Consider the following 23,803-nt stretch of genomic DNA (forward strand, 5'->3'; position numbering starts at 1 on the left):
CTTTTGTTCTCCCCTCATCCGTGATTTTAACACCGTAGTCATCAGAGCTATCTCAGATTTTCAGTGCTACAGAACCAGTTTCAGCTGGGTCTCCACTACAATTTTTCCCTACACAGTACCACTGTTTGGACTTACAGACTGTCTTGCTTCTTCTTTTAAACAAAATTTCTGTTGCAAAAAATGCTGCAGCGCAAAAAACCCAAACCAAAGTATTCTGCCTGGAGCAAGTAAACTGTTACAACAGTACGATCAAATACTTCTGAAGGCAAAGGTTTCTCGGGTCTTCAGTCTGCTTAGCAAGAAGGTACTGGAAGGGCCACGTTCTTGAACAATACATGTAGGGAAAGACAGAAGAAACACACACAAAACTAATGTTAAAAAAAATATAATCACTTAGTAGCTACTGGCAAGCAAATATTAGAATTATTAATATTTACCTGCACTACTCAATTAACCAGTACTTTAAGTTAATTTTTCACGTGGCTCAACATCAGTTTGCAGCAGCTGAACCTTACGTGTAAGAAAGTCCTATGATCAGATGACAACTCCTGTAGATTTTAACTCAAGTTCACTTACGAAGTTTCCTGTTTCATTAAGTTCATAGTCCATATATTTAGAAATATTTTCTGGTGCAGCTGTAGCAAGAAATCAGCCAGGAAATCAACCCCTTTCAGGATGCAAATAAATTTCAATCTCTGATAGCATATGCTAGCCTGCATATCTACCACTGTAGAGTATTTCTCCATCTCCAGCAAAGCAATGATTAATAAACAAACAAACAAACAAAAACAAAAAAACCCAAAGTACTCCATGAACTAGCATTTTAAAGGGTGTAGTTCTTTTTTGTTTCATTGTTTTTTGTTTTTGTTTTTTAAATACAAGCCAAGGGAATTTTAAAGTACTAAACACCAAAAATTGTCAAGGAAGCTGTAAAAAAAATACTACTTGATTTGCCTGCTAGATAGAGTCTAATTTTAGACCCATCTATCAAAGAACATAAATGAAGCACCGCAGCATGAGATCTTGTTTATCAAACTAAAAATTAAGAGATCTATTTTGCATGACCTGCATATAATAAAAACCCCTGCCTCTTAAAGAGGTTGCCTTCCTACTTATCTAAATCCTACCTTACTCCTTTGAAGCAAGAATAGAAGAAACAAAATTAAATGGAAATAAAATATTTTTTCAATGGGATTCCCTGACAACCACAAAGTTTGTGGCACTTATCACCATTGGACATAGATCACAACAAAAAGGAATTCATTACAAGATGGGGGAAGGAGGCAAAGTACAAAGTCTCGTTACCCTTTTCAGCAACGCAGCCTCAGAATAACTGGAATTTATGTGTCAACTTTCAAGCTGGGCTCGCTCCAACTTTGCAGCATTGGTCCTTCCTATCCTACTCTGTTTACATGTGGGGCTGTGAGGGTTTTGAGTTTTTTCAATGGGCAGAGCTGCAGAGGGAGAAAGTTTTGTGACTTCTTTACTGCAGGACACAATGCGCAAGAGTCTTCAAGAATCACAAAAGGCAAGAAAAGCATTTTCCTGCAGTCATTAGGAATTAAGGCTGAATTAAAAGCAACTGAGAAATGAGCAAGCAGATTTGTAACCTACCTTCAAAAAAAAAAAAAAAAAAGGAAGTGAGAAGAAGCACACGACTGAAAATCAATATGCTTCACCTTCAGTTTGTTGAATTCTGAGAGAGAATTACTTGGAAAATACTTCTCCCTGTAGGCTTGGCTTCTTGTGAACAGGAAGTGCCCAAGTTGCCCAGATGAACATCAGAACTAGTAAGCAGTAGTACTTGTATGGCATAGCTGTAGCAGCTGGTATTGTTCTGCTCATCCTCCAAAGGATGGGTTTGAATTTGAGAGGGCCATCACAAGCCTGTCATCTCCAAGATGCTGCAGCAGTATGTTTCAGAATCAACTGCTGCCAGTGCATTTGCCTTTCATTGTGCTTTGAAGAGTTGTAAGCAATTGGTACTGAAGGACACTCTGGGCTCGCTTACACACCTTGCTCACCACAAGATCACAGGGATGCAGATATCAGCACTGGTCGCACACACGAGCTTTGTGTGGACACAACAAACAGAGCTGAAGAGTTTCAACATCTTCCACGGATATTCCAAGCATAAACAGACTTACAGGGCAACGCTCTCCCTGAAACTTGTTCTTTTCCATATGCATCCAACAGCTGAGGGCCATCAATTTGTTCCTGTAGTTTTTTCGCCCAAGTTTACCCAGGGATTACTATTTTCATTTGTTCTCAGTCAATATTGCAGGGTTTGGATTAAATACACTTCTTTTTCTTTTAAGGGAGTATTTTCTTGCACTACATCAGTATACTGTCTCAATGTATAAGGGCAGATAAATGAAACCTCAGAAATCTGCTTTTATATTAGATCTTTCTTGAAGGATTTCAGTAAACATAAGAAATGACCAAGTAGGAAACAAGACCAGTGTAAAAGGCAGGGTGGGGAACACTTGCAACACACCAGTGTGTCATGCAGCCTCATGCGAAAGAACAAAGTCTAATCATTTTGAACTTGAACGTTTGGCTTCAGTCCCTAGTAACATCTGCAAGGCATTTTCAGATGATCTCAGCAATGTCTTGTATCGCTATGTAAATTAAAGACGCACTACTCTTTTATTGCAACCATTCAAAAATACAACAGATTAACATGAAGCAACACACCAGGGTGAAGGTCAACATTTTTTACATTGTAAGATACAAATTTATCTTAGAATATACACAAGTGCAACCATTTTTATTCATCCTTTCATAACTTAAAGGGACAAAGCTGTATTCTATTCCTTCCCATAGCTCATACGAATCTACAAAACACTACTAAACTCAGGGTGGGCTGAATAGACTCCTGCAGGTTAACTGGCCTTTTTTCATCTTACTGTTCACCCATACAAAGAATCTAATACTGGTGTCCTACACAATGATACACAGCACAGTTTCTTGCATCTTGAAGGATATCAGTAGAGTAAGATTCTTAAAGTTTAAACACACTACATTAGCAAAATATATAAATATACAGCTAAAGTAGGTAAAGCAATAAAGAATGCGGGTGCCATATGTATACGTAACATAAGGCAGTTTCCTGCTCATAAGACCTTGAAATTTACTACACCAAGATCAGACCAACACTCATAATGCTGCTTCCTTCAGCATCTGTCTCCTCAGCTACGGTACAGCTACCACTCTAAGCTTCCTCTCTTAAGACAAACTACTTTATATTTAAAATAGAGCAAGTGATTTAGAATACAACTTATAATCACCAGAATTAGACCAGCCCACGCTTTGAAACATTCAGATTTCTGACAGGTCAATAACCTACAATGTAATCTGACTATCACACTAAGATTTGAATCCAGAGCCCTTCAGCCACTTGTGTGTAACAGCACTGCTCCGAGTTCTGCCACCACAGCCGTGCACTGCAGTGCTTCAGCATAAAAACTCGAAGATCCTGCAAAGCAAAATTCTCGTTCCAGTATTTTGAATTCAGAATTTACAGATTGCTTTGAGCAGTCTGAATCGCATTATTTGAAACACCAAAAATACTCGATCCTAATGTAAAGAGTATAAAACAACACAATAGTAGAAACCTGTTACTGCCTGACACGAGTGAAATTACCAACTGTCAAAACAGCCCAGCTTTAAAAGGGCTGGGTCCCTGCAGAATGCTTCTCAGAGTTTACAAGCTAGGTACTACATCTCTATGAAAGTGCTCTCATTCTATTTCAAATGCAAATTAAGCAACACTTGCTGGTAACTCAGTTTCATCTAAAATAATTTTGAAATAGATTAAAATTGCATGACTGATACAGGCAGCAAAATTTGTTTATTTTAAGGATTATTTATAGACTGACTGTCTCTAAGAGGAATGCACTAACTTAGCTGCTTTGAGAACATACTCCTTTCAAGCCAGTGTGCAACTGGAGAGCAGCAAATCTTAAAATGGGCCAACAGATTGGAGGTTTCACAGCTACCTGAAACTAGATAGGTGCTGCCACTGAAGAGTCACAACCAAACCCTCTTCTCTTTTGAGCAGATTAGCTTTCATTTGGGAGAATTCCATAATTCAGCTTACCATCACCTGTAACGACAACTGATGGCGCAACTTAAGAGAACAGGTACACACAGTCACAGCTCTCCTCCTCTGTGCAGTAGACCACAGACTCAGTTGAACCAGTCATTAAATTAAAGCCCTGGTTAATACAGACAAAAAGGTGGCCCACAAGTAGCTGGCAAGCAGCTCCAGCGTGGATCCTACAGCAGGATATCACCTGACCAGCCGCAGCTCCGTGCTAGTACAGGAATTGTTCTGTTTCTCACACTCCAGCTATGGCTAGATACGGAACAGAAAAGGCTTCAGCGATCTCCCAAGGACACAGCCCCATTTTCACTTAACCTGTAATGCAGCAGTGACAGATCTGTGCATCTGTCATCTACTTTGAAGCTCTTCTTTCCCTCAGGTCTCTGATGTGCAGCATATGGCTTTCTACTGCACACACACACACAAAAAAAAAAAAAAAAAAAAAGCTTTGACACATGTTTTAATGGCTAAGAACACCAGATATTCCCATTTAGAAGGTAGCTTAGGAATACAAGTATTTGATTATTATTTCAGAAGCCCAGTGCCTAATATGAGATGACATGTGATTAGTCTTATCAAAAGCATCATTTAATAGGTAAAACTAAAAAAAAAAAATTGAAAGTGGAACTCCTCAGAAAAGATTATCCTAAACCTCCTGCCTATAAATCAGATATGTTTGTAGATGTAGAAAACAAAATTCTGTCTTCAACCAAGATAACTCTAACTGAATACTGCTGTCGGGGGGCGGGGGGGAAGCAAGCTCGCTTCGTCCAGAAGTTAGCATTTTAAGCATAACAAAAAGTTTTTTTAAAATGCCTTATTAAAAAAAAAAAAAAAAAAAAAAGTATGTAGCCAGTACTACCTTGCCACGATGATTCAAAGTTCATTGTTCACTATTCATATACCACACTTCAGTTGTGACGATGAGAAAAGGCCAAAAAGGCTAGGTGTGGTTTTGTTCAGTTACTTTTGGTCCAGATGAATCTATCCGACTGTCTAGCGAGAAATGGAGATGCCACTTCTTTTTTAAAAAGCCTCTTAAAGTTTTGGGGCTCCCACTTGATCTGGATGCCTGTACAGAACTGCTTATTCAGAGTGAAGAAATAAAGACTTTTGGGGGCCGTACCATCATTTGTTTACAACAGAAGAGCTGCTACATGAAAACCAAGCATACAGAGTGTCCCAGAATTCACAAAGCGAAGGACGAACTGGTAAGTCATTGGTTACCTAGAGATAAAAAGCCCTTGCACGGTACAAACAGTGCACTTTGTATTAGGTACTGCATACGTATCCCATCAGCTGCAGATTTAAGAAAGGTATGGAAGACCTGATGGGAACAGCTAGTATGCGCAGTTAAACACTGCTATAGCCCAACAACTTGGACTGCCAAGCACCTCCTTGAGAGATTCAGGGGTATCAAGGCAGAGGGGAAAAAAAAAGTTTAATCAGGTCATGTTAGACAGAGCAGGTATAAATTACGCACGACCACTATAAAGATAAAAGTGATTACAAAATATGAGCAGTGATCAAATTTTTGAAAGTTTTATAGGAATGCTGGAACACCCCACGCAGATGAGAGTTCAGAGAGCACAGACCTGCTAAAACTGGAAGGAAAAGTACACAGAATATGAGTATTGCCAGCAATGTAAACAGAGATAAAAATGAAAAGGAAAAAAAAAAAAAGAAGAAGAAAGCGCACACATCAACAACGGTAGTAAGACAGTTCTTAGCTTTGTAACTGCCACTCTGGCCAAAAGGATCTTTGTTACCTCTGAAGATCAAAATGTCTTGTCCAGGAAGAATCATCGTTGTTAAGATAATCTAGTCTAGGAATTTAAATTAGAGTCCGAAATATGGTTGTGTTTTAGAAGCAAGTGTGTAAAGTACCTAATGAGGCAGCAAAATCAGACCAAAAGTCAAAGCAGAAGGTTTAAAGTTACTGAAGTTATTTTTAAAGATGGCAATCTCCATAGACTTTGAGAACATGATTTTTATTGGAGGCTTGTTTAAATCCATGTTCTTACACGGAGGTTAGTATGTGGGAGTTTTTTGTTTGTTTGAGAAGCAAAAGACACAAAGGAAGAAGGGCTGCTTTATTTAACTTCTGTGTGCATGACGATATAGGCCTTTCTTGAAAGACTTTTACTATCTAAATTAACAGGCAAAGCCATGTAACTTATTAACGAAGGACACACTTGTCTTTCCGGCACAAAACAGTTTTCTTTCCCTATATTATGCAAGGTTCTTTTAATGGTCACTTCATCTCCTTTTCCTGCATTGCACATTCTAAGTACTCCTCTCTAGTCACTTCTGCTAAGCCAGGGAAGGTCTCCCAGCCACTTACTGTATCTCCCCCCTTCCTTCTGTGTTTGGGTTGACACAGACACCTTGCTTCGTCTTTAATCCCATCAGAAGTCACACCATGCAGGCAAGATATTTTGTTTCAATAAAGGTAAGCTACTTCTCTCTGGCAGACAAAAGAAAGGATGATTTTGTTGGGGGTAGGAGCAGTGTATGTGTTCCCTGGCTGGCAGCCACTTTAGCTTTGCCCAATTTCTTAAACTCAACCTGCTCTTCCCAAATTCCAGATTTGGTGCCAGATTCCTGTTAGTAACCAGCCTGCTTTACACGTTCTTAGATGTTGCCCTACATATAAGAGAATGTGACTTACATTCAGCATCAGGTGTTTTCTCTGGTGCCCAAAGCAGTAGAGACTCCACAGTAACAGCGAAACTAATATAGATCACCTTAAATCGGAGCAACTGTTTGTTCTCCCTAGCAGAAGAGAAGTCTTCTGAAACATGGAGTACTTTAGTTGCCTTTAAAGCTATGTACTATCTAATCAAAAGTGCCATAGCTTACATTTAAGAGGAAAGCTTACTATAAGCTGCAAGATTAAACTGATATTAGATACAATGAGTGGTCAAAAACCCTTTAGGAGGCATGAAATGACATCCCACTGCAACCCCTGTTGGGACAGGAAGCTGACTCAAGTTTTGAGTTGCAAGTCTGACAACTAAAAGCCTCTGGATCAACTCTGCTTGTACAAGTCTTAGGCAGTGCAATTCTGTTGAAGTTACTATTATTCATAATTCATTCACATTAGAAAAGGATCAGAAGCTACCATAACATCTAATTAAAGATAAAAAGCAATATAACATCCTTTGAAATACAAACACATCCAGCTAATTTCTATCACAAAACAGGAAATAAAGCATTGCTATAAATACTGCATGTATTCTTCATTACCTGTTATGAATTTCAGTTAAATTCTGAAATAAGTCACTTCAAGATGTACTTCTACTAAAAGGCTGTCCTGTTGCAGAAGGACTTGGAAATCCTTCCAAAAACGTAAAGAAAAAATTCCCAAACAAAAGCTATGTCTTCAATACCTCTCTCAAAGCCCGTGTTAATCAGTCAATACATTTGTTCCTGCACTCATTCAACGTTAGCCTGTGTTCTTAACCTGACATTCAAACCAAGTCACAAAAGCAGCTCTGAGCTGCCTCCCTGCCACTCAAATAACCAGGTAACCCATAGCCAAGAGAGACCTCCATCTGCCAATTAGGAACAGGCATAAAACAGTTAGACATCTGTTTCAGAGTAGCATGCAGCAAGAAAGCTGCAACAGCATTTTTAATAAAAGCCAAACAATTTCACCTACATTGTTGGCCTTCACTTACATTGCAGAACAGAGTACAGTAATGCAATCTCATTAGCAGACGAAAATCAAAGTCTAAGATGTCTTTTGTTACCGGCTAGGTGTCAGTATCAAATTTAAGCAACCACGGGCACAAGGAGTAGAAATATTCAGTGAGGCATAATTTGACTTGAGTACACTAAAACAATTTCCATTACACATCACAGACATGGAAATTTCACTGCAAAAGGGAAGTTGATAATTTTGCTTGTCAAAGGATTTTCATCAGAGTGTTCAAAGGTCAGCACACATGTGCTGGATTGCCAGAGTAGTGCCCTATTTTGCAAGACATAGACTAAGGAAAAGTTACTTCCGTAAAACCAACACATTTTTTCAACTCTCAGATACAGCACTATCTCGCATGGGCAACTTCCTGCCAAAAGCTGATATCATCTTGGATTAAAAAAAACAAATACAACAAATTTTGTTCCAGAGTCAGCAAGCCTTTGTACTAAGTCATAAAGGCTATCAGCTAAAAGATACGACTTTACTCTCACAGAAATCAGTTTAAACAAAAAGTTGAAAGGAATGCAGAGAATAAACCTTATTATTTGGAATGATAAGCCCAATCCAGTTTTACCAGACAGCACTACTTGAACAGCAAGTTAAGATACTTAGAAATTGCTAAATTAATGCTTCTTATTCTTGTACACCGCACTGAAACTTCTAGCAAAATGCACATAAGATACTCCAAGATAAGTTTTGCTTTAGGAGCTGTTGAAGTGTGAAAATGAGCTGACTGATCTGCATTTTTCTTTCCATGTAGAACTGTGCAAAAGCAGAAGTTTCCACTCAGGAAGCAAACTAAACAATATAACCTTACATAACACATTCCCGTTGAAAAAAAAAAAAAATAAAATTATCCCATGTTAACAGTGAAAAGTTGATCCTCACTGGGGACCACAGCAGTACTAAGACTCGTCAACCCTTTCAGAGATTTTCCAAACGGAGCTACAGAGCCCTATATAAAAAAATTTTAAATTGCTGAAGGCCAAGGACCTGCATTGCCTAAGTCGCTGAAGGCCAATCCATGTTTTCACAGATTGAAAACACACAGCTTCAAGTAACTAAAAGGATCATCTCAGAGAAAGATTGCTGTCTCACTTCTCACGATGGGTAGCAAAGTTTGCTAAAGGTATTAGTTACATCAGGTAGCCAAGACAAAGATAAAAAGACTATTACACCAAGAGTCACCCAAAAAAGAATTTGAAGAGTCTGGTACATTGTAAATATATATGCACTGCACTTCTATCTTACTTCTTATGTAACTGTTGGCAACAGGACACTGGCCTGGAAGACCCTGCTGCCTGAATCAGTACCACCATCGTTACAGCATTACCAAAGTCTTGAAGAGAAAAGTCAAGGGACCATTTCAAACCTCCAAGCAATCTACCACGACGTAGCCTTACAGGCATGTTTTGCATGAAAGAAAGGGAATCTGTAAAGTACGACACAAGCATATCACGCAAGATGACAAAGTAACTACAACTCATTATTGACTCATTGCTATAATATGAACATCGAGGCTAAGTAAAACAAATATTCTATAATAAATTTCTTCTTTTCCTTTTGGAAAGTGTTTCCATTGCTTTGGTAACTGAAGTGCTGCGGTTTAACTCTGGTTAAACTACTAAACAACAAGAGGAGGGGGAAATTACAAGAAAGATATTTGGTGCTTAGACACAATGTGGGCCCTTTCATCATGGCAACAAAGTTTGCTTTAACATCTGGATGTAGAATCTAATTAAAAAAAAAAAAGTTGAAACAGTTAAAAATTTAACCCCATGTAGTTAAGAAAAAACCCTTTAAAAGACTCACCTCACTCACAAATAGCATTCACATACATACAATAAAATTTTACATGAACACATCTCAAGCTTTCTCAGACCTCTACGGTTAAACCAACCCTGATCTCGTTAGCAGAGACAGACCAGAGGAGAACTAGGGCACCACTACAGGCACACAGTATCGTGTGCGCTAATTAAAATAATTGTGATTTGAACACACATCATAACGGTAAGTACCATCATACTGCAGAATCCACTTTTTGGAGAACAGCCTGGCAGCTTACACTTGAGGAAGACTCTGTGTACTCAATTAGGAATGATGATCTGGAGACTTTTAACTTTACCTAGCAGGGGGGCCTGTTTGGGAAAAGCATTGCATCACTGTGCCTCCCTCCACACTTCAGGAACGAACAGATTAGATCTACATGACTGACCAAAAAGCAATACAAGCATTACACGAGGGAGACTGAAAAAAATCCAAGTATTTTATTTAAGCATACGTCAGCACTTTATGAACAGTTTCACTATTTCCTGCATTGTCAACTTTCCTGTTTGTAGGTCCTTTGCTAAAAATTAAAGAGATCTGGAATAAACAAATTCTAAGAAGGAAAACGTAACTGTGAAATCACAAATACTACCTATGGAATCAGAAGTATGTCTCAATTATTACAAAGTTTCTTCAAGTTGAATAGTGTTGAAAATAAGACCCCTGTGAAAGCAAATATAAAGGAAGGAAATGAGAGCCAATCAAAAGTGAATTAGTAAGAAAAAGAAAGAGCAAGGGGCTAAGCAGTTCAAGAAGCATCAAGAAAATTGTTGGAAGACAGATGCACACATTGATGTCAGCTAACTCTTTAAAGGATGAAGAGGTATTTTACATTTAGCACAGTACCAATGTAGATTAAAAAAATAAACTAAACAGCACTTATTAATGTTTATTAAGCCTTCTACCACAGATACAGCAAAATATCTTTTCCGGTAAAATGCTACTCAGGCGTTGGTTAGCTGGTGTTACTGATATAGCATTTTGAAAATGGTTGCAGGTAGAAAAGGAATGAGTCATTTTAATTCTTCAGAAGTATTTGTTTGAAATGCAGAAAATCTGTTCTTAAAGCCTTAGAAACACCAGCCGTATCTCATTTAGTCAATCCCATCTGCCTAAATAAAAATGTATTTCTTCCCTATGCACCGAGTTCAGCACAATAAAACATCTGAAGAGGATATGCCATTTGGGTAACATAAAACAGGTCACACATTATTTCACCTCATCTCTTACCCAATTTCCTTCCAGTAAAGAGGCTACTCATTCTCTCAGGGTTACAGGTTTCAAAGCCAGCATTAGTTTTGCCCTCCTAAACACTAGCAAACTCCAGCTCAGTTTGCCCCTTCACCTTGAAAACACTGTACTTCATCTTATTTTTAAAAAGTGATCTCAACTACAAGTAGCTAACCATAAATCCCTAGTCTTGTCAGACTGAGATTTCCATTCAGCAACACATCAGGGAAGAACTTGAAAATTCTGCTTATGCTTAGCTCAGCAGAAAGTATTTTAGGACTTACAAGTCTTACAGAAATATAAGCCACAGCAATTTGTTTTGATAGATCACATCTCATTGTCATTAACAATTGGTAGCTGAGCTCTAGAAACCCCTTTTCACCAACCAATTTATAACGAAACTCAACTTTCGCCAAGGAGGTTCCTCTGTCTAGTCACCGAGGAGCTTCCAACTATAGTCGGCTAAGGAGTTTGAGCAGAACTGCTCCAAATCTCAGAAACGTGAGCTACACGTTCAGGAACACACGCGGGCATTTAGGAGAGCTGAGAAAGGCGAGGTAACTGGAGAGGTAACTATCTGCCGAGAGCGGTTTGGTCCCCGTCCCTGCGCAGCTCAGCATGACTCGCAGTTCGCTTAACCAGCCCAAGCCCCCTTCCACTGTCTGAAAATGTACATCTACGCACGAAACCGCCAACAACCGCGCAAGACAATCAGACAGAAAGCTCGTCCTGTCGCCCGGCCAGAGCAAGGCTCTGGATTTTGCGCAGGACTCGTTTCTGATGCAGCCCCACACCAACAGCGGGAACAACAGGCGGGCGGCCCAGCGCCGCGCACCGCCGAGCCCCAGCCGCCAACTGTTGCTGCGGCCGGGGCGTGGGGGCCGCGCCCGGACCCGCTCGCATCCCGCGGGTCCCTGGCAGGGGCCGCGCCACCGAGCCGCCCCTCCGGCCCCCCCGGCACCGGGGACGAGCCCTTCCCCGCGCGCCCTCCGGTCCTCCCGCACCGAGGCCCCCCACCGCCGCCACGGCGGGAGCGGCGCTCCCAGCGCGGGCGGGCCGGGCTCCCGCTCTGCCTCGGCGCTTGCTCCCGCACCGGGCCCGGCACAGCCGCGGGGCTCCCGCCCACCACGCACAGGCCGCCGAGCGCGGCCCCAGCCCCGGGCAGCGAGACGGGTGGGACCCTCGTCCCTCCCGCTCTCCCGGCGGCTCCTCTCCCGGCGGGAGGGCCCTGGCCGGGACCCCTCTTGCCCCCGGGATGGCGCCGGCCGAGCCCGGCCGCAGCCCCTCACCGATGGTGGAGATGAAGGTGGTGTTGAAGGCGTCCTCGCTGAAGCGGAAGAGCAGGCAGGTCTTGCCCACGCCCGAGTCCCCGATCAGCAGCAGCTTGAACAGATAGTCGTACGTCTTCGCCATCTTCCCTCGGCCTCGGGCTCGCGGCCGCAGCGGGAGGGAGGGAGGGAGGGAGGCGAGAGGTGGGGGGGGCAGGCAGGGAGCGCAGCGCCGCCCCGCCCGGCGCCCACTCGCGGGAGGCTGCGCCGCCGCCGCACGTCACGTCACGTGACGTCACGCCGCGCCGGAAGCGCCCCGCGCCCGACGTGAGATGCAGTCTGCGGGCGGCGGCGGACCCGCCTCGGGGCGCGGCACCCCGCCACCGCCCGCACCGCCACCGCCACCCCGCCAGCGAGCAGCCGTTGAGGCCAGGGCTCCGGCGGGCGCGGAAGCCAGGTGCTTTAAAACCCACGGGCACTGACACAAGGCACCACGCAAACCGTTAGGTCTGAGACCTCGCGTTCCTGGTGCTCACATGGCAGCAGATGCCACGCACCCTGAACTTAATGCCAGTTGCAGAACGGCTGCCACTGAGCAATCGGACGGCCTCGCTCTGCAAGGGACTGGGCTAAATTCTCCTTGGAAACTCGCTAGATTGGTAAACAGAGACACGGCGGTTATCTGCTCAAGCGGCGCAATAAATAGTGGCGTAACACCGCATCCCCAGTAAGCACAGGTGAAGTGTGAGCGCGTATGTGGCCTCAAATGTTTACCTGTGGCTTTGGGAACGTCAAGTAAGGAAGAAAACAGAAAAAAAAAAATATTTTCACACAGTCTCAAGTAGCGCTAAAAGCGTGGGTATTCTATAACAACACGTGGAGCACTAGAACAACTAGTTCTAGAGCACGTCAGTAAATACTTTTCCCCCAGTCTTTCTCCACTGATAATTATCTCTTGGCGAGGCAGCCTCATTATGTATCCATTACGCTGAGTTCCTCGCAGGATGTCACAAGGCACTACAAAAATAAATAGCATTACTGAAACACTTTAAAGTGACAGCAAAGAGCTAGTGCTTTAATTTAATTTGAAAATTATAGCCTTTAGACAAGTTATAAACAGAAATATCTAACACTGTAAATCACTACAACAGTTCTCACTTCCCTCTAGGGAAAACAAAGGGAAAAAAAACCCCAGCCGTTTTCCCCAAATCATTCATTAAGGGATTGTCATCCTGCAAGGCCTGAGTTACCAGCTTCCTTTTCAGTTCCCTCCAGGCTTCCCCTCACCTCCATGCAGGAACCTGCTGACCAGGGCACCACTCCCGCTACTCACCCAGCGCGGCATCATGCTCAACAGCTGCCTGCAGCAAGGTGGGAGGAAGGTGCAGCATCTGGAGGGCCTTAGCTGCAAGTGTTGCCCTCCAGATGGAACTGGGGGTGGGGTGCAAATGTGGTTCAACTCCCTCACAGCAGTCCAGAGATAGCTGCTCGTAAGTGTCTCACATCTGCAGCCAGATTTGTTGGTTATAACCCAGCCTACCACTGTAAAAGGTCCCTTCTCACTTTTTTTTTTTTGTGTGTGTGTGTTAATTTGGCACACGTATATGCTGAGTTCTGTACAGAATCAAACAAAATTAGTCATACATGGTTAGCCTCCATATTCCAAGCACACAAAAAAATCATTCCATGACAGCAACCTACAATTTGATGGGTTGAAATAGGGATAACCAATCTGAAACCTGGCTACTGCTGCACTTGTGCAAAGTATTCTGAGGAATCACTCCAAACAAATACCTTCAGACATTATAAACCTTGAAAAAGCAAAAGCTATTCTGCTCCTAGTTATTAATTATTCCAAATATTCCTCGGTAAGGGTCTCAGTTCGGTGGTGTTCCTGGCCAATATATGTTTCTGACAACAAACCACCAAAAATCCAGTGACAGACCTGATGGAAATCTCTGTACAAGGCGAATTCAGTAAGAGCTTGTCGTGAATGCTAATCTAACTCCCAGTTAACTGTATCAATAGCTAAGTTTATATTATAAATGCTGTGTTGTGACTCAAATAAAAATTTCATAGTTTGACTGAGACCTCTGAGAGACCAGGATCATCTGATATAGTAGAGTCAAGGCAGCAAAACAAAGCTGGAGGGAAGTGCCAGTTCATTTTATTATTTTTTTTACACATTTGGAGACGTTTGCCCAGTTCAGGGTGGTATTTGGAAACATGGCTGCTCGGTTCATTTTTGTACTGTATGATTAGCAGTTGGGCTGTTTAGATGTTAAGATGGGTTGTTACAATACTTATTACAAGATTTAAGTTTATAAATGATAATGGCAACCTGGCACTGAAGCAGTCAAACCAAATTGGTTAATTATTTCAGACTAGCATGAATAATCAGATTATAGGAAACAGCAAATGAAAAACTAATCTCTGAAACATTTCCCTGTATCTGTATTTTCAGAGACGTCAGTTGCTATGTACTGCAATTATGGCCATACTGAAGATTACTACACAGTCTTATTTCAGCACTGTAGAGAGTAATTTTGGGGTTAATATTCACTCTTGAATTGTATGGAACAAATAGGCTTCCATATGTCTCTGGAGCAATATGTTTGTGATCGCCATCTGTTACTCAAAAGTTGTTTTATAGAAAAATAATGCAAATTACTTCTTTCTTTAATTACACTGGTGCTTTGCAATATTGCGTCCTGTTCTAATTTGGAGAAGTGCCAGTTTGCCAGATTCAAGGGACAGATGTTTACATAACCATGAACTTTAAAAAACAGATATAAAAATTAAAGGCTACATTTTTTATTTTCTAGAATATGGAAAAACTGTAATTGTACAATTGTACAATGCCTTGCAATATGTTAGTAAAACTTTGAGGAGTACTATCAAAGGCTGCTAAGGTTCAGTAACAGCCGCTACGACACCTGTTCCATGAAAATACTTTGAAGCCCTGTCTTTGTTATTGCACTAAGTTGGAAAAGGCAACATTTGTGTTACATTGCATTACAGTCAAATAGATCAACTACAATTAAGCATATCATTTTTTTTTCTGACATGGGAGAACCACTGAGGGGAACGCTGAACATGTAGGAAATGGAAAATGTTTGATGCCATGGTCTACCTTTCGTCACCACATAAAATCCCATAGCACCGTAACAGTGTGATGCTGATTTGTACACTTCAGAAAAGCAGAACTTTAAAACCCTTTACAGCCCCTAAATGACTGCCGTAACAGTTTTGCATGAACACCACAGTGGATGCTCATACAATAAAGAGGCGTTGTCCCAGCCAAGATACAGCAGAATTCCATCAGTCACCGAGGTGTATGTCAAGTGCATCTGTCAAAGCACCCAGTTTAAGAAAGCTAACATGAATAGCAAAGTGCAATTACTCCCTCTATTCATACGAAATAAATTCAACAATCTTTACACACACATTAAAAAACCCAGCAAACACTTGTGACTAGTTTATCAAGACCTACCTTTTAAAGATAAAACCAGATTACATTGCTACTTCATTCCCACTCTCATTTTCACTTTCTCAAATGATAGACATCATTACTTGTAGCTTTCAAAAATCCTTTTTTCCCCCTCAGTTCAAAGGTGAGACTGGTTAAGTAAAAAGAGAACTGTTCAAAAATCTGTCTTTAATCAAGGTCTTCTGTTCAATGCATACAAAATTGTAGGAAATTCTACATCTTAATTGTTTAAGTACAAGGTTTCAAAAAACCAATAGTGTTTAAAACATGTTGGTAAAACCAAGATCCTGTTATTTTGGCAATAACTGGGATCCACAGGTCCAAGTCCTACAAAAGATAACCTTATGAGGCAGTCTTGCCCCGAATGCCACGTAACCACAAATCATTAACATGAGCTTTGCTCCTTAGCTTTTGGACTCTGCTAGCTAATATGATAATATTTTTTGATTTATATATTTAACAACTCTGCTTTTGGCAGACGCCTCTGCAATTTATTACAGTTTGATCACCATCATGTGACACTCCTTTAAAAAAAACATTACTTATTCCCCAGTTCCAGTAAATATGTCTTTCACTGCAGGTAGATACTTCTATGCTCCTTCTACACTTTGTCTTACTGCATTTGATATGTCGATATGTCCTGCTTCTAAGTCCTAGTTTTAAGAAGATCAATGCAGAAGTTTTTGGGTTTGTTTTTTTTTTTTTTTACAAAGAGCAGTGCTCTCCTGTACTCTGGTGATCTGAATGTATGAATTTTCCACATGTATATGCTGCAGAACTTTATATAGAAGATGTTAAATCAAGGCATTATTGGAAAAAAAATAAAGTATGTACAGTTCAATTCTGGAAAGGAAAAGCACTGTAAGACTCTTATCTGTAAGTTCCATCAGCTTCAAGGTTTGCTGTTAAGGTAGTGCTAAAAGTGGACCTTCATCAAGTTCCAGTGCTAATCTAAACTATCTCAGCATAAGCATATTGAAACCAAGTGACTACACGCCAGGGTTTACACCATTAACTTATAATCAATTAAAATTATAATACTTAATTTTGTGACACAGGCAAAACCACAGGCAGACTGAGGTTACTTATTCTGAGTGCAGCTTAGAGCTGGTTAGCGTATGGAAATCTAAACGGTCTTAATGATAGAACTTCAGAGACACTCATCCACACTTGAATATTCTAGACACACCACTATAAGCATTATTGGAGTGAATTTCTTTTTTTTTTTTTTTTTTTTAAATCAGTCAATACTCACTTCCTCAGTGACCACAGTCAGTTTAAATGAGATTCTGTAGTAAACATCCCCCAAAATCCTGTATTCTCACAACATCAGATAGCAAATCCCAAGGACCCCTCAGCTTCAGAAGGCTACAAGTGAAACAGAACAGAGTAGCACTGGGTGCCAGTGGGTGCTCTGCTGCTACCTCCCTCCTCGCAGGGAGGGCTTGCTGGCTGTACCAGCCTAGCAGGAGACCACTACAATGCGCGTCCTCAGAGACACAGATTCAGCTTTTAAACAGCAAGAGACTGCCACTCACAATGCAGGAAAAAAAAAACAACTGTCATTGCGTTATTTTTAAACATTTCCAGATCAGCCTTTGGGAATTTTCTGTTGTCATTCTAGCAGACAGATAATGTTTCTTGTTCTTTTCTCTAAAATGACATCAAAGTCTTTGTTTGCTGGGAGAAGACTGGAAAGGGGAAGTAATTCTCTTAGACCTGAATCTCTCTCTGTCTCTGCAGGCCATGCCACTGTGGTACAGATTGCATTTCTCTCCTTGTTAACTCACAGCTTAAACTGCTGCATTCCTGTTTTCTAAAGAGTATACTTCCAAAAAAGCTTCAGTTGAAGGTAATGCATTAGAATTGACTCATTCAGCCGGTCACTGAACTACAAGCAATTACAAAAAGGAAATGAATCTCCAAGTAAAACCAAAATAGAGAACCAAACGGAGGGATGTGTCCAAAACACATCCTGTTTTCAGATCATCCTGTGTGCCCCTCCTTCCACAGAAAGCAATTTTTAATGTAAACTGTGACTCTAAAGTAGTCCTCAAGCACCAGATCCTTGCAGGAAAGACATTTACGAAGAGAAAGCTAGGAGGAAGAGGCAAAGGAGGGCGGCACTCCAGAAGTTCTGTTTTTTTGTTGGTGGTGCTAGATATGTTGTGAAGGTATTTTCTTAAACAAAGAAAAACATTATTCTCCTTCAGATTATGAATCAACAGGCATAAGAGATTCTCCCCTGTCCCTTCTGCTTGCAGATAAATAACATACATTTGAAAAATACATAGGAACAGCTAAGACATTGATAACTGGTTTATGTTCCTAGCTTCACAGGACAGCATGCAGAGGAAAGTATGAGTCACAGCCTTTCATATTAAATTCCCCATGATATAACAAAAAACACTTCCAAAATACCTCTATCTGTGTGTCATCACTGGTCCAGTGTAAAAGGAAAAAAACGCTAACATAACATTAGAATGTTACAAGACAAGGGTTGCGATGGTGAGAAGAGGAAAACCAATGTAATGGCTTGCAGCACTACAACACATGGGTCTGTTCTGACAGAATAATGTAGGGTTTGGGGGTGGGAAGAAAGTGTTGTGAAAGCTGTGTCCAGTGTCAGCACTGGAGAGGCCATCCCAGCTTGGAGAGTATTGTTTTCAGAAAGATATGCCGCTATAAAACTTACATCTTCACTTGTGCTCATGGCAAACTTCGAAAATAATTTTTGCTGAGTGCATCAGCTCTCTCTTGAAAAAGGATGGGGCTCGACACACTGCCTGTTTACGTTTTTGGAAGACTTTTCTTACTAAGCGATTTTTGTAAGGTCTATTTGTGCCACTTAGTGGCCTTCTAGTGAATTACACTTTTAAATGTTCTGGGGTTGATTCAATTAAATCCAAGAGTCTCTACACATTATATTTGTGATTATTTTTATTGACTTATGGGAAAAAGACTCAACTTACTAAAAAAAATAATGAAAAATGTGGGGTTTTTTCATTCTCACCATCTGCAATATTTTTATTTCTCACAGGTTCTGTAAATCGGTTTAAACACCTAAATGATAACAAACAGAAATTCTTCTGCATTTTTCTTTTTGACTGGGGTGGGAAACTACAAAAGAATATGCACGCAGGTACAACCTCACACCATGTGTCGTTTGGTATGAAATGAGACGTGTGACAATTTAGTCAGCATCTAATACAGAAGTAGATGGGACTCCTAGATTCCCCTTATCACCTGAAAATACCTGTGTCATGTCTTCATCTGTTAGAGGGAAAAACGAGTGCTTGAAAAGAGAACTGCTCTCGCGGTTAAGTCTCTTTGTGCTGCATCAGTTTCCGAACGCGGGTGAGGGGCCCTGTGGCACGGCCCCGCCACGAACGCTGCCACGGCCATCGCGAAAGGTCCCGCGCTGCTTGTTCCGCTCAGCGCCGCTCTGCCTACGCGGACGCGGTACAGCGCGTTACTGTCGGCCCGCGCGAACCCCCCCACGGGACGCGCACACGCTCCCTGCGCTCAATTCCGAACCAGTTAAAGGTAAAACAACGTTTCGTGCGGGGAAATGACGCCACGGCGCCTTCCCGAGCTCTGCAAACGGCGGCCCTGTGAGAAGGAGGCTCCCGCCCCGTTTCGGAAGGCCCGTTACCGACCGGCGCGGCAGGCTCCCCAGCCCGGCCCCCGGCCCGCACCGCGGAGCCCCGGCCGGAAGGGGCGGGGAGGGGCCGGGCCGGGCCAGGCCGGCGGTGCGGCGGCAGCGGCATAGCGGGGCTGGCGCGGCGGGCGGCTCGGCGGCAGCCATGCCTGTGAGTTGTTTACCACCGCCGCGGGGCAGAGGCTGGGCCGGCGGCCGAGGGCTCGCTCCCGGCTGACACCTGCCCTCGGCTCTCCGTGGGACTGCGCCACGGCCTTCGGGGCGGGGGGGGGGGGGGAAGCGGAGCGGACGCCCCCGTCCTCGGCGGGGACAGGCGGGCGAGCTGCCAGCAGAGCGGGGAGCGGCTGCGGGCCTCGGCGTTCCCGCTGCACTGGCAAACGCCGGTGCGGGGGCCCGAGAGGGGCCGCGCTGCCTCGGCCCTGCCCGGGAGGGCGGCTCTAGCGCTGGGGAACAGGCCGAAGGCGGCTCGGCGGCACCCAGTCCGTCCCGGCAGCCGGAGCGCCGTTTAACGCGCAGTGCCTTTTTCCTCTTCTCCCGCCCAGCTGGCGAAAGACCTAGTGCATCCCTCCTTGGAGGACGAGAAGAGGAAGCACAAAAAGAAACGTCTCGTGCAGAGCCCAAACTCCTACTTTATGGATGTAAAATGTCCAGGTAAATATTTTACATCTTTATATTTTACAGAAGGAACAAAACTAATTGTGTATATGGTTCATCTTCATAAAAGATCAGATGTAATTTTCTTTTTTCTTTTTAAATCTAAATGTGGTTTATTTTCTGTAGCATAAAAAAGTCTGTATATTGCTTTGGTTTCTTTTTAACAATAAAAGTGTTTTCAACCTTTTTGAAAAGTAAACAATCAGCTTTTTATATTCTGGAGGTCTGCCATGAGATTTTTTTTGTTTGTTTGTTTGTTTGTTTCCTTTATGAAATCCGGGCCAGTAAGGGAAAAAAAAGCAAACCTCCAGATTTCCATGTATAAAAAGTGAGACAAAATGGATGCTTTAAAGCATCCATAGCACAAGCTTCAAGTAGAAGACAACACTGTTTTCCTGCTGTTCTACCTGGGTTGATTCTGGAGCAACAGCCGGAAAAACTTTTCACAAGGATAAATGTAGGCGTACTGCGACTTTACGCAGAAAGTAAAACATAACACAGCTGCCTTTTTCACATGTTGCTGTTAAAGAAGTAAGCTGACATCTCCTCGCACATACAGGGGTTATGTTTAAGGTCTTGCCTGTGTCCACTTCTTACAGATTTTCATTACTTCAGCTCAGAAACATCTGTATAACCAACTTCTCTTTTATAAACTAAAACATGAGATTTTCTAGCACAATTACAGGATTATGCTCTAGCAGCGAGTAGCTTATTAGATCAGCACAGCCACATCCTTATTAAGGCACACTAATTGTTAAATGTTGTAACTTATCTCCTAGAAACTGCTGCAATATAAGAAGATTCTAGCAGTAAGAAGATGCATAGACTGACTTACACTAGTAAATATCCTGACTAGAAGCAGGCAATTGTTGCTGTGTTCAGGTTTTCGTATTATCTTATTCTTTCTTAGTAGCTTAGACTTCTAAGAAGCTCTGAGGCATTGTTTTCCATCTAAAAGTGAGGTAAATCCATTAAAACGTTTGAAAGTCAAGTGTAGCTACTTCTAAAAAATACACAGTTGAAGGCTAAGCCACTGATTTTTTTTTTTAACTTTCTTCAAACCAGTGTAAGTGTATGCATATACTAAGATAAAGTTAATGTCAACATAAGCCCATAGATCCCTGGTTATCTTCATTATTGTTGGATTAACTAGCCATTGAGTTTGAGGGATATATAGAACAAAGCAGGAGGGCTTCAGTAATGACATAGCACTAAGCACAGGCACTGAAAATATCAGAACAGACTGCCCAGAGAGGTGGTGGAAGCCCCATCCCTGGAAACATTCCAGGCCAGGTTGGACGGGGCTCTGAGCAACCTGATCTGGTTGGAGATGTCCCTGCTCCTTGCAGGGGGGTTGGACTGGATGACCTTTGAAGGTCCCTTCCAACCCCAACCATTCCACGATTCTATCAGATGGCCTTATGCATCAGTCATTGGAAGTTGCTACCTAGTTACTGAAATGGATTGGGCTTGTTTCCCTGCAAAATCCATAAAGTTAAAAACTCATCAACGTGGAAATCCACGTTGCAGGAAAAAATAACAATTGCTATAGTTAAATTTTATCTGATAGTTTTCTGCAAACAAAGATTTGTGCAGTTACTATTTGCAATTTAAATGAAACAGAAATCTGTTATTCTAATAGTCCTCTCTACCAAACGATTCTGTTGTCAGAGAGCTTTCTGAGGACCTTCCTCACAACATATATTCTATCTTATCTTTCTGGCCCACATATGCTAAAAACAGCACCTATGCTTAATTTTATCTGTTTGTCTGTTTTCTGTATCTAGATGAAATCCTTTACAAGTTTTCTCTCTCCAGAAATTCCTCTTGGTTAATTAAAAATACTCTTTTAATGAAAGGAGTGAAAATCTCTTTGTCTAAGCTGTGTATGAGAGTGATTTCATTCTTTCTTAAGTCATAAAACTTAGAAGTTGTAGATGAAATGCTGCTGATGCCTCTTCTTGCATCTGGGATCACTGAAGTCATTCTAGGCATGTCTTCACTTTTAAATATGATAACAGCTTTGTAGAATGCAATTATTAAACAGAAGGTAAACACAGATTTGAACAGCAGTGTTTATATTCATAGCTGCCTGACTTTGTCAACAGCAATGTTCTACTATTACAAGTTAAATATTTCTCTACCTATATGGGTTCTCCTATTCAGCAGAGAAGGCTGGTCTAGAATAAACACAAGGTATCCAACTCCTCGTCGTTTTAGCAGGAGGCATACTGCAGGCCAAGCGGAGCTTGTTGGCCATCAGGCTGTGTTGACTTTCATATGGGGAGTTAGAACAGTTTCAGTTAACTAACCTGCTTTCATATGCACGTTTGTAAAAGCAAGTACTTCAGACCACAATAATGTTTTGTTTTAGTTGGTATGCTGTGTAACGAAACACAGATCCATTTTTGGACAAGTGTATTCAGACTACCTGATTCAATTACACGTACAATTAAGAAAATCATGCTAGAAATACTCAGTGGCAAGTTTAATCATGCTGTTTTCCAGGATGCTACAAGATCACCACTGTGTTCAGCCATGCTCAGACAGTAGTTCTGTGTGTAGGGTGCTCAACCGTCCTGTGTCAACCTACTGGCGGGAAAGCCAGGCTCACAGAGGGTAAGAGGCCGTGTTCAGCAGCCTAAGTATCCCACTGACATAAATGCATTTATGTACTCATAGCCTGAAAATATTTTAGCTTTGATTTTGGAATGCTTATTTTGCAAATTGCTTATAGTTGGCTAGTAAAAACATTTGTGACTGGGCCCTGAATTGCAATTTTTCTTCACATTCTTGTTTTTAAATGGCTATACAGATATGCCAGACAGCTAAGCAGCTACATTTTGATCAAACACACTTTACTGTAGGTGCTTTGACTTGTCGTTTCCTTTAGCCTATCTGTAATAAATACTGCCTATTTAATTCTGAGCACTAATTATGGTAGTAGGGTACTTCTGCCAGGCTGAAGTGATTCTGTGCCACTGTTAATCAGTGGTGGCTTGCCTGTTTGTTTTTAAATAGTAGTTCTGCAAGGCAGTTCCCTGGCTCATGTTACTTAATAAAAATTTGTTTTGTATAAATTCTAAGGGAATAAATAACCACTGATAATTACATACAGATAACTAGTATAGCATCAGTATCTTGAAATGTAACCCAATATCTAGGGTATATGAAAAACACTTGAGGGTTTAAAAAAATTAAAGAACAAATCCAGATTTCATTCATGTTTTGTTTAAAGGACAAAAGGTAAATTATATGTGCAAGTTACTTATAGTAGTGCTTATGTGCACTATAAGGATGCGGTTTATATGAAGACAGAATACCTGAAGTCAGGCTGTTAAGCAGTTGAAAAGGTATCAACACTCCTAGCAGCTGTTTCAGTTTGGGATTTGTATCACTAAGGGATGGAACAGTAGACTGAAATTTTAAAAGGCATCTGGAAGAAAAGAAACAGTACACCTTAGCCTTATTTTAAGATGAATTATATGACAGCTATGTTGTTCTGGTTGAGTTAGAGAAGACTCGCAGTGCTAAATCTTCACCTCTTGTGGTATATCAAATTTAAATTTACTGCATGAGTTTTCCTACTTAAGTTGTGTGAGCAATTTTTCAAGGTAGTCTAACAATTTAAGGACTTCTCCTATCTATACTCTTTGTGATTTCTTTCCAGGCTGTTCATTTAGAAGAAAGCAACACTGAACACTTCAGCATGTGGTTTGGATCTGTGTTCCTGAAAGCCTTACCAATTTAAAAATGCCTGTTAATACAACAATGTAATTATGGTTGATTTTGTAAAAATTATGTGCTACCACTGACTAATGAGCTGAAATATCTTTTTCAATAAATGATTTGAAGTACA

At 41.6% G+C, this 23,803-nt stretch overlaps 2 protein-coding genes across 12 annotated transcripts in view; one reads left to right on the forward strand and one right to left on the reverse strand.

Moving 5' to 3' along the window:
* RAB8B (RAB8B, member RAS oncogene family) overlaps window positions 1-12,333 on the reverse strand; it is a 29,623-nt gene extending 17,290 nt beyond the window's left edge. For all 11 annotated transcript variants that reach the window (XR_015259875.1, XR_015259874.1, XR_015259873.1 and 8 more), the window contains exon 1: window positions 12,161-12,333. Coding sequence is in view for 8 of the 11 variants with exons in the window: in XM_086757060.1 (XP_086613186.1) it covers window positions 12,161-12,284 (124 nt within the window). In the remaining 3 variants the exon portion in view is untranslated. The remainder of the gene's footprint in view (window positions 1-12,160) is intronic.
* A 6,875-nt stretch (window positions 12,334-19,208) lies between these two features.
* On the forward strand, window positions 19,209-23,803 carry RPS27L (ribosomal protein S27 like). Its single transcript, XM_086756879.1, has 4 exons — window positions 19,209-19,441; window positions 19,833-19,941; window positions 22,453-22,563; window positions 23,615-23,803. The coding sequence occupies exons 1-4, from the start codon at window positions 19,436-19,438 to the stop codon at window positions 23,641-23,643; spliced, it is 255 nt and encodes an 84-aa protein (XP_086613005.1). The 5' UTR covers window positions 19,209-19,435; the 3' UTR covers window positions 23,644-23,803.

The sequence above is a fragment of the Chlamydotis macqueenii genome, chromosome 12, assembly GCF_036417535.1.
Source record: "Chlamydotis macqueenii isolate bChlMac1 chromosome 12, bChlMac1.mat, whole genome shotgun sequence".
Taxonomy (NCBI): domain Eukaryota; kingdom Metazoa; phylum Chordata; class Aves; order Otidiformes; family Otididae; genus Chlamydotis; species Chlamydotis macqueenii.

Bases quoted from the DNA above. Each gene is read 5' to 3' on its own strand.
- RPS27L (XM_086756879.1), top strand. The intron at 19,942-22,452 runs GTAAATATTTTA...GCTGTTTTCCAG, and splicing joins TATGGATGTAAAATGTCCAG to GATGCTACAAGATCACCACT. The intron at 22,564-23,614 runs GTAAGAGGCCGT...ATTTCTTTCCAG, and splicing joins GAAAGCCAGGCTCACAGAGG to GCTGTTCATTTAGAAGAAAG.